This window comes from Temnothorax curvispinosus, unplaced genomic scaffold (assembly GCF_003070985.1).
Source record: "Temnothorax curvispinosus isolate PA1 unplaced genomic scaffold, ASM307098v1 QBEX01001321.1, whole genome shotgun sequence".
NCBI lineage: Eukaryota > Metazoa > Arthropoda > Insecta > Hymenoptera > Formicidae > Temnothorax > Temnothorax curvispinosus.
The window spans coordinates 163,084-182,166 of NW_020211101.1; the positions used below are offsets into that span (position 1 = coordinate 163,084).

Genomic DNA, 19,083 nt, shown 5'->3' on the forward strand with positions numbered 1-19,083 from the left:
ATAAAAGTTTATTCTCGTAAAGATTTTTCCCAGAAAATAAATAATTACATTAGTAAATCTAATTAAAAAACGACGTAGACGCGTGTAAAAATTATTTTTTGAAACATTGGTCATTTTGAGCGGCTCTTTAATTTGAATCTTTCGTTTTTGTGTTACAGAATCATCGGAGCTACGTGCCTGACTAACTCCGCCCGTTGCGCATCTGGTCGGTGAGTGATAATTAATTTTTTATAACGGGGTAACGAATGACGTGAGATCCAGTGAATACTTTGTCGCGGGACAGAATACATTTTTATATAGAAATATTTTTGAGTTGATAATTTTCATATTAATTTGCACATTTTTAATAACACTTTACAATAAAATAACGAGATATTTATATGAATATACAGATTTTACGGTAAGAGTTATCTTCACCGTTCTTAGAGATATTTTAAATCCGCAAACGGGTGCTGTTTCGGAATCGTTTGTAGAAACTTGCACATTGCTTCCTCATAGTTTTTTAAGTGTGCAAGTAGAAACTCTGAAACTTGCAATGTGCAGGTTTCTACTTGCATACTTAAAAAACTATGAGGAAGCAATGTGCAAGTTTCTACTTGCACACTTAAAAACTATGAGGAAGCAATGTGCAAGTTTCTACTTGTTATTAGAGAAAATATAAAATACAGCCAGTAGAAATAACCTTATTTAGCACAAAGGAATTTTGATATCACATATGACTTGTCACGTGCCATCTAACAGAAGTTTCACTTGGACATTTGGAGAACGGTTTATTTTACGTAAAACTTTGGCGATTTCTGGCTTTGAACTTGAATATATCATGCAGTTCATAGAACACGTAGAGCAAAAGTAAAGACAGTTTTGTGATGTATATATAAAACCAAGGAAGCGATTGAGTCCACTCAGAACTCAGAATCTCATCGATTTAGCCGTTATATAACGGAACGATAAATCTTGGCTGCACGGGGATTCTCTAACTCCTTATAACGACAGTTTCGATATCGTTGCGCAGCTTTTTTTACCATATAATACCTGCGCAACGATACCGAACCTGTCGTTAAGGAGTTAGAGAATCCCCGTGCTATAAACAATAGTTGGGCGGCGTAGGCGTAAGTAGAGTCGCGCCCGTGCCTTTACTTGCTTTGTTTTACGCGTACACTGGGCACGAGATACTGTTGTGTCTCTTGATACATAATATATGATGTATTTACTGTTATCAATATAGCCATTATGGGTATATATTATATATACAATATTATTATATTATTACAATATATTATTACAATAGATATTAATATAATCATTGTATATACTGTATACTATAGTTATATTGATATAACAAAGGTTTCAGGCATTGCCGGGCAATGCTCTTCGTCGACTTAAAACCAATTTACTGGCTCGCAAAGTATATGTATATATACGTATGTATTTTACGATCGTCGCAGCTCGCAGTATTCTCACACTTTCATTTTAATTGACATTCACACCACATTCCACCAACTCGCACGATACATTTGCAGATAATACAAACGCTGCCAAAAGCTTTTGACATCATTCTTCACTCTGCATATCTGATTTCGCGTTCGTATCATCGTACAATCGGAATAAGAAAAGAGAGACTGACATTAATATCGTAAACACGTGAAATCGATCGTAAAATACGAGGAGTCGCGACGAAGGGTGCGATTTAAAATTTTGCGGAAAGGCAAAGTAACTTTATATGTATATACATCGCATCGTAATTAGAAGAAAATGATGTTATTAATATATAAAATCATATTTAATTTTAACTTTCACGCTGCTAAATTACATAATAATCGATATCGATATTAGCCAGATCTTACAACTGACAAATATCAAAGTTTCTCTGAATAAATGTGTCTAACGTCTAACTGATTTGTCAATCAATCACAGTTAATTTAATATCGATATACTATGCATATTTTTTTTACTGTTAATTAATTTTGCAACACAAGTGAAATCGGAAGTTTTAGTTGTTATGTCTTTATAGATAACATTGATAACAGACACCTTTCTCTTTCTCTCTCTCTCTCTTTCTCTCTCTCTCTCCCCCTCTCTTTCCTCTCCCCTCCCCCTTCTTTTTCACCCCTCTCTCTGAAACTTTCTTCTACTAATACGTAAATAAAATAATATATATATAATCTTGTCTTTATATATTTTTTTATATTAGTGAAAGAATAAAGCTGCGACATAATATTTAAAAAATGATGCAAACAAACGGTTAGTAATTCTTTCTTATTACATAAGAAATTATTTACATTTTCTAACATATCTTTTTTTAATTTGTTAATATTTAATATAAAACGGGAAGAAAATGCCAAATAATGTTTGCAGACTTATTCAAACATTGTTATTTAAAACTTTGGCTTTTTTTCAACAATTTAGCACGGATTTGCGGTGAGAGTTTCATGTTTCTTAGTTATTTAAAAATACAAATAAAAGGCCAATAAATTGTTTTTTACTGTAACGCGTTATCATATTACAATTAATATAAATTCCTACTAAATTTAAAAAATCTCGAAATAGTATTTACATATCTGTGTTATTTAATAAAAAATTGTTATTCTTGCGTATTTTACATCACACGTTTACTTTCACCATATATTTCACTATTGTTTTATACAAATTACATTTATTGTAATTTGCTAGAAGTTATTTTTCAAAAATTTCTAAAATTATATAAAGTATTTCAATTTTCTAGAATCTTCGTAAATTTAAAGCTATTCTAATAATTCTACGGGCAAGAAAAAGAAAAGAAAATTATCCTCCGCCTAATATCTTGTCTTATAAAAACTCGATAAATGCCACGAGACCTTGCGGAAGCATGAGATTTTGCCCTTTCGGCCTTGCACAGTTCATCGAAGCGTTTTTGCAAATTGTCAATGCCGACGGAATCACGCCGAGGCTTTTTGACGGCACATTTGCGACGGGACGAGCTCGTAATACGCGCGACGTCATGAAGTTGTATTTACCACACCACGACGTATGAAAGAGCTTAAGGAGGTTTGTCGCATGTGCTATGTAGTATAATTTTGTTTTCTTGATTAAACAGTGTAAAGCTAGTCTCAGAAATGATGATTTATAAACAACATGTCATTGGGACAGAAAAAGCGTAAAAATCGCAGTTTTTTCCTATTTTTGTACTTAATATTGTTTAAATAATTTATTTAAAAATTGAAAAAAAAATATCAGGAAAATTTAAAAAACCGTAATTACAATTCTCGATGTCATAGAAGTGTACCATAAAAATTTCATTCATTTTTACTGTACAGGAGCAGAGATACATAATATTATATTTATATATAGGGAATATATATATATATATATACATATATATATATGTGTATACAATTTCTGTAACTTTTAAAGCGAATATCTTAGAAACGGGTCAGACAATCGATCGCAAATTTAACAGGTTTTTGGGATATATAAGTGCACAATCTCTGTAAATTTCAGCTTTATCCTTCCTTCTATTTTGACATAAGCGATATATATCCTCAAATCCACACGATTGCGAAAATAGAATATTAACGGCAGCGCGGAGCCCACCACCCACGGGGCTGCCTCTACGGAATCGACCCGCTGTATACATTTTACGCGGCTCGTTTGTCCCTCTTTTTTATTGCAAGCGCATATCGATTGCCGCTGTGAAATGGCCCGTGTCTGCGTATACGCCGACATACGTGCGTATACGTAGGCATCCGACGTGCGTGGCTCTTATTACGTTTTCGAAATCCTGTTTCCACCAACAAACGTTCGCAAATTATCAAAATTGCTTAAGGAAGTTTTGCTGTACATCGCTTAGTTTTCCTCAGTAAAAAAAAAGTGACGCGAAAACAAGTTTTTAAATTGAAAAATGTCGGGGCAAACTCGACACTTTACCTGATCGACACAACTTGATCTGGAACTTAATTTTTTATTGTCTGAAAATAAAAATACATTGTTTATCGTGTATTTAAAAAATAAAAAAATGCGGATTAAAGTAAAACAATCATTGGAAGTAATGAGAAACAAAGTTATTAAACTTTCAATTATCTTAAGCTAAACTCGTGTCTGAAAAACAATTAATGCAGGTAAATTCAACGACGTGCGCACACATTTATCATGAGCCATACGGCTGCAGTATCGTTTTGTTATTGGAAGCCGATGAAACGACGTGGTGTCGACTTTGCTCCGGACGTCGTTTTTCACTTTTGTCACTCCAAAAACATAAAAATTTTGAAAATATGCAAAAATAATTATCAGATTCATATAGAGCATCGAATTTTCCATCAAAATCACTTATCTGTAGATTTGAAACAGCAAAGCTCGATAAAAGAGTGGCAATTTTCGAGAGATTAGAAAAATTACTTTTGACCATCGAAAACACTTATATCGCATTAGAAATTACACTATAACTCTGAATGTCACCGAATTCCGTTGACAACACTGGCACATAAAAATGCATTTACAGTAGGAAAGGCAAATTCCTACGATAGATTTAAATTGGCAAAAAGCCTAGTGTCAAGTTTGCTCCGGTCTCCCCTATACTTATGTGCCTCATTGATTTGTAGGTGTAATAAAATTTATTGTTGAGCATGAGAAAGGTAATTGATAATTATTATCTAATAGACGTCTAAATCTATTCTTTAAACACATGCATACAGTGAAAATTAATTATGGATAACATATCTCTTCTGCACAAATATTTCGTGATTATGATCTTTGCGAACTATATGAAAACCAAATGTTAACAGGTTTTGTGAGGCCGATAATTAATTCAATTAATCTTATGAATATTCCAATCGATCGAGCGAGAGAATAATAATAATCCGAAATTGCTACCGTGTTCCAAACTTTCTGAATTAAAGCCACTGTTCTCATCAACTAAATAAAGAACTGCGTAATATAAAACATGGTACACGCAGAAAAAAATCATTCTACAGACAAGGAAAACAATTACTTATTTTATTTTATTTGGTTAAAATAATAGTTTTCTTCAACAAAGAATATTTTCTTAATAATAGTTTCAAGATATATACTTAGCACAAATCTTAAACAAAACTCATCATTTTGTGCTCAAAATAAGAATTTATTCTTCTTTCAAGAATGTATATTTATAAGTATACATTTCTCTTCCGTAGACTCTATACAGTAAGTAAACCGAATTCTTGCATTAATAAAATTTTCTTGTTTGAAATACTAGATTTGCTAAGATCCAGAATATGCTTTGAGTAAATAAAATGCTTGTGATAATTTTATGGTAGATTTGCGGATATATAAAAACTTAACAAATACTTTATAGAACAAGTAATATTTACAGGTAGTACGTACTTTTCTGTGTGTAGGTGTAAATATGCAAATATATATTTAATATATGTATGTTTTTGTCGATAAGTTCCCGGCGTGACCCTATTATATGCTGAATTACATTTCAATCTCCAGAGAATCGAAGAATTCGGACTCATTATCGTGAAATCTGGTAGTATCAAGTAGTATCGCGTAATAGGGACGTTTTCTTAGTTAGTGGAACACTTCCTGCAAGCCTATAATGATTCGACATATTGCTTCTTGGCTCTTGGTAGAAAATTCTTTCCGAGATTCATCGAGTTTAATATGCGAGTAGGAATTTTGCTTACAGATTATAAGAAGCTTGGCGAATTAAGAAGAAAAGGAATTATGCTGTTATTATATTTATTTTTCCTCGAGAATTTAATTCTTAGTAATATAAAAATTTTCAAATTAATTTTATTCTTCTCTCTGTCTCTCTCTTTTAAATATGAAATTTAGGGTCAGTATCTTGATTTTTTATACCGGAAAAGATACTGAAATTTATACCACGCATAAAGCACACCTAAAAATTGACGTATATTCACAGTTTCAAGAAAATCCTAAGAAAATCGATTTTCTCTAGTATAAGGACGAGAGAACGTCCTTAAGCTTAGTTGAAATATAATAATCTGTAATCGATACGTAATCCGTAAACGTAATCCTTTTCATTAAATATCAAAATATCGCGCTAAAAAAATGGCAGGGACAATTTGTATACCGCTTACAAGGGAAAGGGTTATATATTGATCCAACAAATTTCGCGCCATTGAACCTGGCGCCATAAAATTATATTAATCGTGAATTTTGTGAAGTGACGAAAGCAGCCCAACATTCAAATGCGTAATTCGGTGACTATTCTCCGTGCGCGTTAGATTAAATCGTCAGTGGATCGCCCGTTTATTGCCTTCTATGTGAAGGGCCGCGAAAGTAATTGACAACGAAAGCGACTTGTGCCACTCTTCCTCTTTCTGATGACTTAGGTTTTACGACTGGCACGCGAGACCACTCTCCTCCATGATGAAACAGAGCGGGTGATACAGAGCTGTTGACATAATTCTTGCGCGACGCGATATTGAACTTCTCAATATACACTTGCAATGCGCTTGATGCTTCGACACTTCAAAATGGCAAAAAGTTTGTTGTTAGTCTAGGTTGATTTATCATATTATTCCCAACCTGTATAAGAAATACATTGGTTAAACCGTAAATGTAATCCGAATAAAGATAGCCGCGCTGTTATGCTGGATAATTCGAAAAGAAATACAAATATTTTGCTAGGAGATTCCAAATCTGTTGCAATTGTTAGTAAAAAAAAATGCCACATTAATCACATAAATTTTATTCTCAACAGTGAACAGGATATTCCTCATCCAAAATTAGCTGTATAATCTATTGACAAAGTATTCGTATTTCTTCCGAGATTTCTTCGTTCCGTGCATCCGTTTCTCTATTGTCAAACGTGAAGCGTTACGTTCCGCATTAATACGCGGTCGGAATTGTCATACGAAAAATTTCGTCGACAATTTTCGTTAAAAGTCTTTTTTATTATCCGGGCTGATCACAATTCCGAATTCTTATTTGAGGCTGCAAATTGCAGATATAGCAAGCTATTAACGAAAATGCTCATTAATATTGCAGGTCAATAAAGGATTGACCCGAATCTACTAAGCGCCAGGTACGACGTTGATCCGTCTATGAGGTCTGACTAGAAATGCTCGTATCTACTTATGGTTAGCGCGCCCGCGGACGATGCACCCTACGATATCTATACCACTTGCGGGCGTCCAGCTGATCTACAGCCATCCGGGAACTTGTTGCACCTTCCTCGTGCGTCACGCGAGACTCCCCGGTCCATTTAGTAATTTAAAAAGCGCGAGCACAAAAATTATCTTTCGAAACACGCTCTCGTTTCGATGAAAGGTGGAGTGCGCGGTGGCGTTTCGGCGAAAAACTTTATTTATATACCTACATGGTAAGAAATATTTCTTGGTACGAGATGTTATTGTGGTTTTTCTTCAGATAATACTAATTACAAGTGTTGCAGCCACATGGCCGGCAGAATGATATCTCGAAAAGTTACAGGCGGTTATACTAGTATAATAACGCTAGATAACACAGATCACATTTCTTTGGGGAAGCATGTTGTATGTCTTGAGATATAATCTTATTACGATTTTTTCAATTAGTTGATATGTGATCTGTAATATAGAGTACATGAGAAAACTAACAGATATATTGAAAAAGCGTTAACTAACAATAGGTGGGGAATTATAATGATAAAATTATGATTAAAATATATGATTAAAAGCACGCGGTTAGCTTGGGGCCTTGACGTAGTGCGACAAGTGCAAGTCCCGGGGTCCCTGGGATACCGGAGACCGGATGCCAGAGGGGAGTGTTTTTAGTGCGTGCGAGCCCTAAATTTTACATGTGTGCTCTTATTCGTACACCCGCGAATGAGAGGGTAAACGCCTAAGAAATGACAAACATATTCTGCATACATTAATCGAGATACAAATTAGTTTTCGAATTTCATGTAGCGAAAGATGATGAGCTTTAAACAAAAGTTGAACCTCAGCCACACAAATTTATAACAGAACATTAATTACCTTTTAATTTCAAGACTATTAAATATCAAACGCAATTTACTTTCTCAAAAAGTAAATTGATGCTTGATTGCGAAAACGTTTAATGTAGAAATTAATCAAAGGATCTGATAAAGGAAAAGAGCAATGATAATTCTGGGACACCAGTTGTACTAGTTTGAAGTTCTGAATATACTAAATATATGTATAAGCTAAATATAGTACTAAACGTATATGAATTAAAATCTGAAGTACATGAAAATACATGAAATAAGCTTTAAGTTTTAGTTGAGATAATTGCAAGAATTATTTTTACGATTAGAAATTTTTTTTCGATGTGTACATCATCATGAAATAGCTATACACTGTAGGAAATCCATTTTTAAATAATGTTTGATTTATCCGGATTTAAAGGCGCTTTCTGCTTTCAATATCTAGTCGGGGCTAATGTCAAAATCTTAGTGTTATCATAAATTTTCAATTAAATCCCACCCACGACAATTGTTTTCGTTCGCTCGCCACCAAGTCCCCCGTGTCCCCCGTCACCGACGCAGGTGCGCATCCGGAGGGTGGAGTTGCTCAGCCCCACCATGCACCACCGTAGAGCTTGCCACCGTATATAAAAGCCGTGGTTGCGACACCCCGGCTTTGAGTTCAGTCGCCAATCTCTTCGATCAAAATCGACCCTTCTTCTGTCAGCAGAAAGAATCCTCAAATTCAGTGAAACGCATGCAGAACGCTTTCGTAGTCTGAAGCGGTGTTTCGCTCGTCTTTGCAAAGGTGAAGTGACACGCACGCTTATTTTGCGAGCGTATAGAAAAAGAGAAGGTAGAGGTCTTGAACGGTGAAAATCTCCGACGAGGTAAAATCTACAATCAGTACAATACATTCTGAGATATATTTGATTTGTTTTCTTGTGTTATTATCTCTGATTTTATTTAGAGATTTTGCAAAGATTGAAAATTTAAATAACAAACCAGAACCGAAACAGGATTTTAAGTTTTTTAACCTTAAGGAGGGTCCACATTATCGAGCAAAACCGCGAGCCGAACTTCGCCGCGAACCGATCATGCGTCCACATTATCGAGCCGAACCGCGAGCCGAACTTCGTTGCGAGCCGATCATGCGTCCATATTGTCGAGCCGACGGACTCGCACGAGGCTCGCGAACCTCGAATCGAACATCAGTGCGAACCATCGCGTACTCACCCCACGAATCTGCAAGGATTTTGATGATACGCGGTTTGGCTCGCAGTGTCCCACCAAAAGTCGGTATTCCGACGAAACATCAAAAGATGCTTTTTATGATCAGATTATACGCTTTGTCGGGTGGTAGACTGGTAGTTAAGCTTCGAGCTAGACAAATAATGACAAAAAACAAAAAATGAACGATGAAAGAAAACGTGAGTAATTGCCCAGTCGCTGTATTTGATTCTATCCACGTATGTGCAGTCTACACGACTACTGGTAGACAAAATGGAATAGTCTGATAAAAAATGTTTAAAAGTAACTAGTGATTATGAGCAGAAAAGATTATTATATACGGGACGCTAAAAATCCCGAACTATAACAATTAAAAAAATGCATATTTATTTACAATCGTATTTTTAACGTTGCAATATATATTATAAATTTATTGCGTATTTATCATAGATTTAGAGTATGTTTGTGCAATATTAAATATAGTACGTTGGTACCACTCCTAAATATAGTTTTATGGTTTGAAAAGGAATTAAGCTTTGAATACAAGAAAATAATAAAAGCACGCATATGTATACACATATTTAGTCGTCTTTTCCTGTTCTCATACTTTTTTTATAAGAAGAAATAAGTAAAGAACTCGAATGTGATAGTGAAATGTGCAAAAAAAAGATGACGACATTATTGGCATCTCTGCAAAGAGAAAAAGCAAAAATAAAAAAAGTATGGAAACAGGAAAAGGTGAGTGAATATATGTATATGTGCTTTTATTATTTTCCTGTATTCAAAACTTAATTCCTTTTCAAACCATAAAACAAAATTTAGAATTAATATTGCATAAACATACTCTAAACCTGTGATAAATACGCAATAAATTTATAATATATATATTGCAATGTTAAAAAATACGATTGTAAATATAAATATGCATTTTGCATACATGTATTAAGAATTTATATAAATTTTATTATAAATTTCAATACAAGATTTGACTTCAAAAAATTTTAACTCATATTCGCGGTTCGCGATGGAGTTCGATTTGAGGTTCGTCTGCAAGTTCTGCTCGAGGCTCGGTTCGGGACTCGGTTCGCGGTTTGGCTCGATAATGTGGACCCTCCTTTAAGGAGGGTCCACATTATCGAGCAGAACCGCGAGCCGAACTTCACCGCGAACCGACATTGTCGAGCCGACAAAGTTCGGCTCGATAATGTGGACGCATGATCGGTTCGCGGTTTTGCTCGATAATGTGGACCCTCCTTTACGTGAAGACAAATGATTTTTATATTTTATCTTAAAATTTTTGTTTATTAAAAAATGTTTAGTTAAGTTTCTATAGTATAAAGCAATTTACATTTTATACAAACACCCATAGGTTTATTTCATTTAATAAAACGTAATTATAAGTTTAAAAATAAAATTGATAATAATACATTTGACTAATAAAATAAAGAATTATTGAAAATTTGTTTAGATTGCGCATAAATAATTTATATTATCGTCTAATAGCAGTTGATTGCATGTGATCGATATTAATTAACGAAAACATTATATTTCCTTCAGATTTCTTTCAGAAAATAAAATGCTTTCGCTAGTATTTCTAAAGGCCATTGCACGTAACAAAATTATAGTCATAATCGTAAGGCCGTAAGAAAATAGACCAATCACAGTCAATTATTCTTCTCGCGCTTGAAGAATAATCGAGTGTGATTGGTCTATTTCCTTACAACCTTACGATTATGACTAAAATTTTTTTACGTGCAATGGCCTTAAAAGTCGTACTTGAGTTAACGTCATTAATGTTGAAATAATCTTTCTGTATAAATAAAATAAAAATCTTTCGCTTAGAATTTTTCTAAATTTTTATTTTAATTTATTTAAAAAACAAAATTTTATTATACGGAAAAATAAACTAAAATCGATTTGCAGGCAATAAACAACCTCGGGCTACGTTGCTGGAACGTATTTATTCGATCGTTCATACACATAAAGTAGTATCAAAATATATCAGATGGCTTGGACAATTTTCATGCAGACTTCTATTGTGTTAATCTTCTGCTTCGCCGGATGCGAATCCGGTACGTACAGTACAACATTTCCGTTTCTAATTGAAGTTCTGTTCTACACTTTTTTTGATCTAGATTAATTGTAGTCACAAATTGTAACGTTTTAGACAAATATAGCATTCTCTCTCATTATATATAATGATTATTAATATATATTAATATACATACACATTAATATATTATTAATATAACAAAATTGTAATATAATATAAAATATATTAGAAAATTTAATTTAAAACTTTTGTTGCACTTTTATCATAATGAAACATACGTAATATTAAAAATTTTTAAGATTACTTTGCTATATACGAGCAGAACTTATATTGAAAAGAATGTATATGTTATGGTCAAAGCTCGAAACGTGGCATTCCTAGGATTGACTGGTCAATCTTGCGGAACAACTAAACGTCTTAGTTAAAGCAGTTTTTAGGAATAGGCTTAGACTTAGATTAATTTTTTTATGCGACGGAAGCCCTCTCCCGTCTATTTGTGTACTGTATACACCACACATATTAACAAATTACTACAAAGACTTTGACTAAGACGTTTGGTCGTTTGGCAGAATTGCTTAGTCAATCCTAGGATTACCCGCGTTTCGGGCTTTGACCATAACATATACATGACAGAAACTTTTTCTTCGCCAGTAAATAGTTCACAAATCAGAAATTATTTGACCGGTTGGGTCGCTTAAATTCCGATTTCATAACATATATACATTGTTCGTTTTAAAGATCTTCATAAGATCTTTGATGTTCCTTATAGATCTTTGTAACAAATAATTAATAATCGATAATTTTAATTTTGGCCTTTTTTATATATTTAATGAATTGTTAATTCTCGTTAGTCCTCAGTAAACAGCTTTCAAAATTCATTAGTTAAATGACCAAAAAGACACATATTTTTAGGTATTGATCACGTAATTTCATGTGAAACTTTTAATTTTTTGCTTTTTACTTTTTGCTCTATCCATTCCGCGTGAATTTTTTTTTATTATTGACGAGATCACGTTTCCACATTTCGTCGAATTACACGATCACGAGTTCACGTGAAAATTTTCACTTTTCACGTTTTTGCCCTAGGCAGGAAGTTACGTGATCGCTGCCCTAGTTAAATAGATTTATTGACCTATTCCGTCTAAATTGTTTATTATACTATGTATTGATATTCTTTATGTTTATAATTATTGTATCATAATATTTTCATACAAATAATAAACGTGCACTTTAGAATTAGTCCGTATTCGAAATATCTTCTCTTAAAATTTTGCTTTTCAGTCAAAAATTAAATAATCTATAATCGTTAGATTTTAATCTCAGTCTAATCAGTATTATTTCGAAAGTCAGCGAAGCTCCAAAATTAATCAGCACGAAATATCAATCTCAACAAATTATATAGTTTGCTTTTATGGATATTATACATTTATAAAATAACGCGAGCAAGACACACGTAAGACAAATGCAAATCTCATAGCAGTTGCATCTTATTATCCTATAATCATGATTACATTCTCATGAAAACCAACTCGAGTGCTCATTCGATGGCATGCTCGCAGAACCTTAACAGAAATACGTTAAGTAACTGAGAAAATGTTTATTGCATTTTGTTTGCGCATTGGGCGGAAAGTAATTATTCAAGATATTGCAATATCTGCGGACTGTTCTCGGATACGTGGCCATTAATTTGAAATAAAAAGATGTAAGCGTATTATAATGTTTGCGAAACACTAAGTGGATTATCATGAGAAACGCTATAACATAGAATTTCGTCTCCAACTTGCCATAAATTAATTCGACATCGAAGTAAATTGAAAAAGTTTAATTGGTATGTATTACTTAAAAATTTACATACAGTAACTACATATTTTTTTACAATTACCTTCTCTGTCATTCAAACTATGGATTAATAAAAATTACCGATACCGGATTTATATATAACATAAGAACATTGATAAAATCTTTTTCAATTCTTTAAACAAAATATGTTTAATATTTTTAAATGTAATAATCGAAATATTCGGAGTTTAAAATTAGAGAGATATAGGGTAACTCCGATATTTACGCCGCGCGGGGTTTTACTGTCGCAGATGTCAGAAAAAATAGAAGGAATGACGGTACTTGCTTGCAATTATTCTGTTATGTGCCTTTATGCCATATTAGTATTGTGTTGAAATTTCAGTTCTTTACTGTTAATATAACTGTCGTGAGTTGAATCGATTTCTCACCGTAGTAAGAAGCGCGATCTTGTGTTACGACCTACGTAAAATGATTACTCTGTAGGGAATGTAAAAGGTTTAATGGTTATTTCATGATACATAAGTGTAGAGAGATAGTAAATGATGGAATATACAGCAAAATATACAAGTGCATAGCTCTTGTATTTTTGTTTAACTTAATATCTTGTATATCCCTCTTATTTAGGATATACGACAAGTTAGCATGCGAGATTTATGCCATAGTACAGACACTTTGTAAAACTCGAAATCTCCTATGTGTTCGTTTTCCTTCTTTTTTTGGATCGTATAACAATAATCTTTAATGCATCTATCGCTCTTGTATTTTCTTTTTAAAAGTTTTTAGTTTTATAATTTGTTTATCATTCTTACATCTTAATACACTTTTTACACACATTTTATTGCCTTATTTATAAACATTATTTGTAATTTTTTATAAGGCGTATATGTTTTACCCATGAATGTTATATAACCCACCCTTCTGGGATATATGGCAAAAATGCAAGAGTTTCTAAAAGTTTTTTAAATACAAAGAATGAATATTTTATATTTCTATTTTTTTATAGTAGTAGACAGTATAAAGTTTTTATTAGTATAATTCATTTGCCTTAAACATAGTAAATAGTACTCAATAAATTAAGTTTTCCTTAGCTGCGGCGTACATACCGGAATTACCCTATAAAAGATAGTGAAATATAACTTTATTGTTATTACTAAAAATTACGTCTTGATATATCGAAGAATAGTTATATGTCGAAAGAATAAAGGGATTAGACATTAGATCGGGTATTTGTTCTACAAAGTAATAAAAATGCAGTTTGCGCGACTGGAAAAATATCATATTTCTAAATAAGAACGTCAGAAGAATGCTGGAAAATTAATAAACTTCAGATTATATATTTAAAAACAGAGACTAAAGATGAGAAACAGAGAAATCAATATCACTGATGAATAAGAATATTCTAAAACTAGCAAAGTTTTCTTTCAATTACGGATCCTTTAATTAGTATGATCAATTTGCTTTACTTTGATCCTTTCTCAAGATGTGATTTGTAATGAGTTTTTATATATTATAGCTTCTAATATTTTTAATACTTAATTCTTTAATTGCTAAGTGCAAGAAAAGTTTTTTTTTAATTTACTAACAAGTCAAGTAGAAACGCACTGTAATTACGGCATACTGCTTAATTGTGACAATTCATTATTTTCGTATTAATCAGCATAAAATAACATTATAAATTAACGTACAACGGGGAGCTTTAATCAATTATTTACTTAACATTATACTTGTTTTTACTCTCGAAATATCTCGAGCTCTGCTGGATGTATACAGCATATTTGCGTTATTATTATCTAGCAGTTTTTTAATGACATTTAACGATGGAAAAGATAGAGAAATTATTAGATTGTTAGTCGTGTTATGCAATGCAAGAGTAATATGATAAATAGGCCAACAATATGAGCTAAAAAGATGATATATTAATAAATTAGTTTATTCGCAACATAAATATAAAGAAAATGATAAAAGAAAATTACTATATACGTTTCGGCTTTACTTACAATTAGTCTTCTTTGATACCAAATTTTAAGAAATATAAATTAATTTAAATAATAATTATAACAGGAAAAATTAGAACGGCGAATATTATTATAGATTATCTATATGTGACATTGTCAATTTATATTTGAGAAAAACAAAAAGGTTCGGAAATAAGTGTTGAAACATCAGGAGAAAACTGTAAAATACGAAAAATTGACTGAGCCTTAAAAGATCCACGGCGCGGCGTCCGCGCAGTGTTAAAGTCAATGGTTAAAATAAGATACAATGTGACGTATTTTTCGTTGGAAGGCGAGAATATGTTTGTCCAAAATGTCTAATGGATTTGTGAGAATTCGAGTTAGATGTTAAAAAAGTCGAAAGTTAAAAGATCAGATTTCTTTCCAATGTTATAGTCTGTCGTTTTGACCTTAGATTCACATTTCCAAACCTCCTTTTTGTTTTTCTCAAATATAAATTGATAATGTCACATATGATCTATGATAATATTTGCCGTTCTAATTTTTCCTGTTATAATTATTATTTAAATTAATTTAGATTTCTTAAAATTCGATACTGAAGAAGGCTTAAGAAGGATTAAGTAAAGTCGAAACGTATACTATAATTTTCTTTTATTTATGTTGCGAATAAACTAATTTATTAATATTTATCTTTTTATTTCGCTCATATTATCGGCCTATTTATATAAGATAGAGAAAATTTTTATTGATTTTAATAAAAATCTGTTTTTATCAATTTCCAAAATTTATTTATATTGTACATAATTTAATAAATTTTAGAATATGAAGATTATTTTATTCATTTTTACGGAGCAAAGTTCTCGTTTAGACTGCATTTCGAGAATAGCGCTGCGATGATCCAATGGCGACGAGATTGAAATTGAATCTAAACTATCTATAGCGAAGGCCTGTGCTCTTATTCGTTACACTATCATAGCCGTCAGTCAGCCGTTTCCTTAATGATTATCACGAATCTTTGTGCAAATAAGGCGCGTCTCAAGTACGTCAAAGACCATCGGGTTGATAGAGAGAAACGTAATGTTTAAATCGGATCGATTCCAGCAAAAACCATCAGCGTGGGCTTTGAGAATGGAGTCGCGCGCGGCCATCCACAGTCCCTTGACATATTACGTACATCGTACATGTGTTACGTAAAAACGATAGATCGAATATATTCACATTCCGGGGGACAGAAACGAATTTTTCTCGCTCATATGCTGCATTTTGCATCTTTGCTTCCCAGCAAAGAACTATACTATTCTATAGAGTAGTATAGAGCGGCAAAGCTGCAAAAGCAATATATACATATATATACTCAACCGGATGTCGTTCCTTTTTCGTTTCACAACGAAACGTGAATAAAATATCCATGCTCCCGATTCCATTTATTCCATTGCAACCCTTTCGATGAGCATTCTTTTAATCCGGCTATTGCAGTTTCAATCACTTCTCATTTATTCTTTTATCGAGATTCCATTCAAAGCTTCTAACGCATGCACGCGCGCGCGCGGATTTTTAATCCCAAACCATTTTACGAATGGAATTATCGACGTACATAGATCCAAAGTACGTTGCGGAGTACAACATCAATCTAGATGTTTGATCGATATGAGGTTGCATAAAATATTACTAGACAAGAATAGACTGGACAAAAATATTACTTATTTTAATTATATTGTATAATTATTTTACTTCTACATATTAATCGGTACCTGTGATTCTTAGCATTAAGAATTTTTTCATAATCTTTAATCTTTAATTCCTTAATATATATTAATTCTCGAAATAAGCAAATTCTTTACTATGAAAGCATAATAAAATCAGAGCGTAATAAATTCTAAAACGTGATGTTAAGCGAAATCATAATAAAGTAATAACGAAAAGCCAATTTTACGGGATATTATCTGTCCTGACATTCATTGCGTACAAAGAATGCCGAGGCAAACTTCTCCATATCGCTTATAGACGATTCACAAGATCGTTTCTTAGAGCATCGTCTGGGGGATATAATAACACCAAGAGTCTTCAAATAAATGTTTATTACATTCTCTCTTGCAATGCACTGAATACGGTTCCTGTTTTATCCACCGGAGAAAGATGGACGCATCATAATATTATTTTTACATCTTTAGTCGAATTTTATATTCGATTCTCATGTGATCTTATATTACAGTTTTAATCGAAATTAAATTTCCATAACTTAATATCACATACCTACATTTTTATTGAACATTCCACTATATTTACTTTTACTTGCCTATCACGCGATGTAAAATGTAAATATGTTAACAACAAAATGGAGTTACAAATCCGGAAATTGTAATATATTCAATATTATAATGCATACATTTTATCATTTTAATCCAGGGTCCTGTCTATACTATGGACATACTTGTTGGGGAGGTACGTACCGTTACTTTTAGTAAATATATTTTCTTACCTAAATAGTAATAATATACGTTTTAATAACCCAATACGTTTAACGCATTAATAGTGTATTGTAAAAATAATATAAAAAATTTTTAGCGCAAGGAAAGCGCAGCGATGTCCAAGGTATACCTGTGCGCTTAGTAACCAAGCTGAACGGACTAAATGGCATCGCGCCATTATTAAAGCCATTGATTATGCCCAAATTAATGACCGGACAGTTCATTGGCGGCTTCTCTAAGGAACCATACGTCCTATCAAAGTGGGATACGGCACCGATGATTGACGAAGGCATTGAGTCGATCAGGTGAATTTTTCGCAAAAAACGAAGCTGGGGAATAGGTGTCAAACTTCGGCAGAATATTATTTTCAAAAAACTGCATGCATGTAATTTTGCAATTTCTGTAATTACTATCTCGAAAAATCGACCAATATTTTGTTTATGCAACCTTTTAGTGTTTAATTTATCTTGAAATTTTTACAAAAAACGGTATATTTTATTAGGAAACATTACGTGAAACGCAAAAGTATTTTTTTAATTTCTTTTAAGATTAAGTTTCGTGCATATAAAAATTGATAAGATATTTGAATGAAGCATATTGTTACACGTATATCTTATGTACCTGCGCAGTTTTATTCAAATTGATAAGTTTGGATTTACTTGTTAGTGCTCGAGATTAAACAATTATAGTGGCTTGAAACAAAATTTTTCTCAAAAGAATATCCCGCCTAAATTATTCAAGCATAATGAAATTATACTTCTGACTGAAATATTCTCAAACATTATATATATGTGACAAAAGAACACAAACTGTAATCGAATGAACATTGGACTAGAATGACTAGATATTTCATAGATAGCCTAATTCGCGAAAAGATAATAAGAAAGTTATATAGAATATTGTAAGGAACGAAATGCATTTTACGATTGGTAAAGTTTTAAAGCGCATTTCTTCGATAATTCCCGTTCAAAGTTTTATAATTTGCTTTGTACAATTATAGTCGTGGTTACTTTTTAACTTTTCAATACTTTAATTGAGGAATAACAATTTATTAAGATAATTACGCGTAAATAACAGTTTTAATTCATCATTTTTTTAAATTAAAAAACGGTGCCCATTTAGGGCAAAACTTTGCTTGTAAGGAAAACGTATAAAATCTGTCTATTTTTATGTTTTTGGATTTGCTAAACTCGAATATGAAAGTTAAAATCATTGAAAGCAGATGCAAAATATGCATCTCTATTTTTAATCAATATCTACCCCTTAATCGGGGGATCCTTCTTGTAATCTCGAGTTTTTAGAACTTTTAAAATTGTTTTTTCTTTTTCCCTTAAACAGGGATATCTCTTCTTAAAAAAGGAATATGTGAGATGATCGGGATTGAACTCATGATCATACCCTTAGCATACTAATCTATCGCACTCACGCACTAAGCTACGAGACATCCTCCAGGAAAGCTTCGTTCAGCAGCAAGTATTTTATAATGATCAAATGACATTTGTGAACAAAAGAAGGCTTTCTTTTTTTACTCTATCACTATCTTTGAGTTTAAAAGATGGGGGTGCGCGCGCGCGCGTTTTTACTGTCACTGATGGTTACCGCCAGCATTAGCTTTACCCAAGCATTAGCATACACCGCGTGGAGGTTGCTGGATTTGTATTTCTTTCTGTCTTGTAAGGTCTAATTCGT

The 19,083-nt window shown here is 32.6% G+C and overlaps 2 protein-coding genes across 2 annotated transcripts in view; both read left to right on the top strand.

Annotated features, from left to right (window-relative positions):
• Window positions 1–92: 92 nt before the first annotated feature.
• LOC112462286 overlaps window positions 93–19,083 on the top strand; it is a 37,944-nt gene continuing 18,953 nt past the window's right edge. Inside the window, exon 1 of the mRNA XM_025027979.1 lies at window positions 93–209. The gene's annotated coding sequence lies outside the window, so the exon portion shown is untranslated. The remainder of the gene's footprint in view (window positions 210–19,083) is intronic.
• Window positions 8,247–17,703, top strand: LOC112462348. Its single transcript, XM_025028075.1, has 4 exons — window positions 8,247–8,778; window positions 11,042–11,190; window positions 17,333–17,368; window positions 17,492–17,703. The coding sequence occupies exons 2-4, from the start codon at window positions 11,124–11,126 to the stop codon at window positions 17,701–17,703; spliced, it is 315 nt and encodes a 104-aa protein (XP_024883843.1). The 5' UTR covers window positions 8,247–8,778; window positions 11,042–11,123.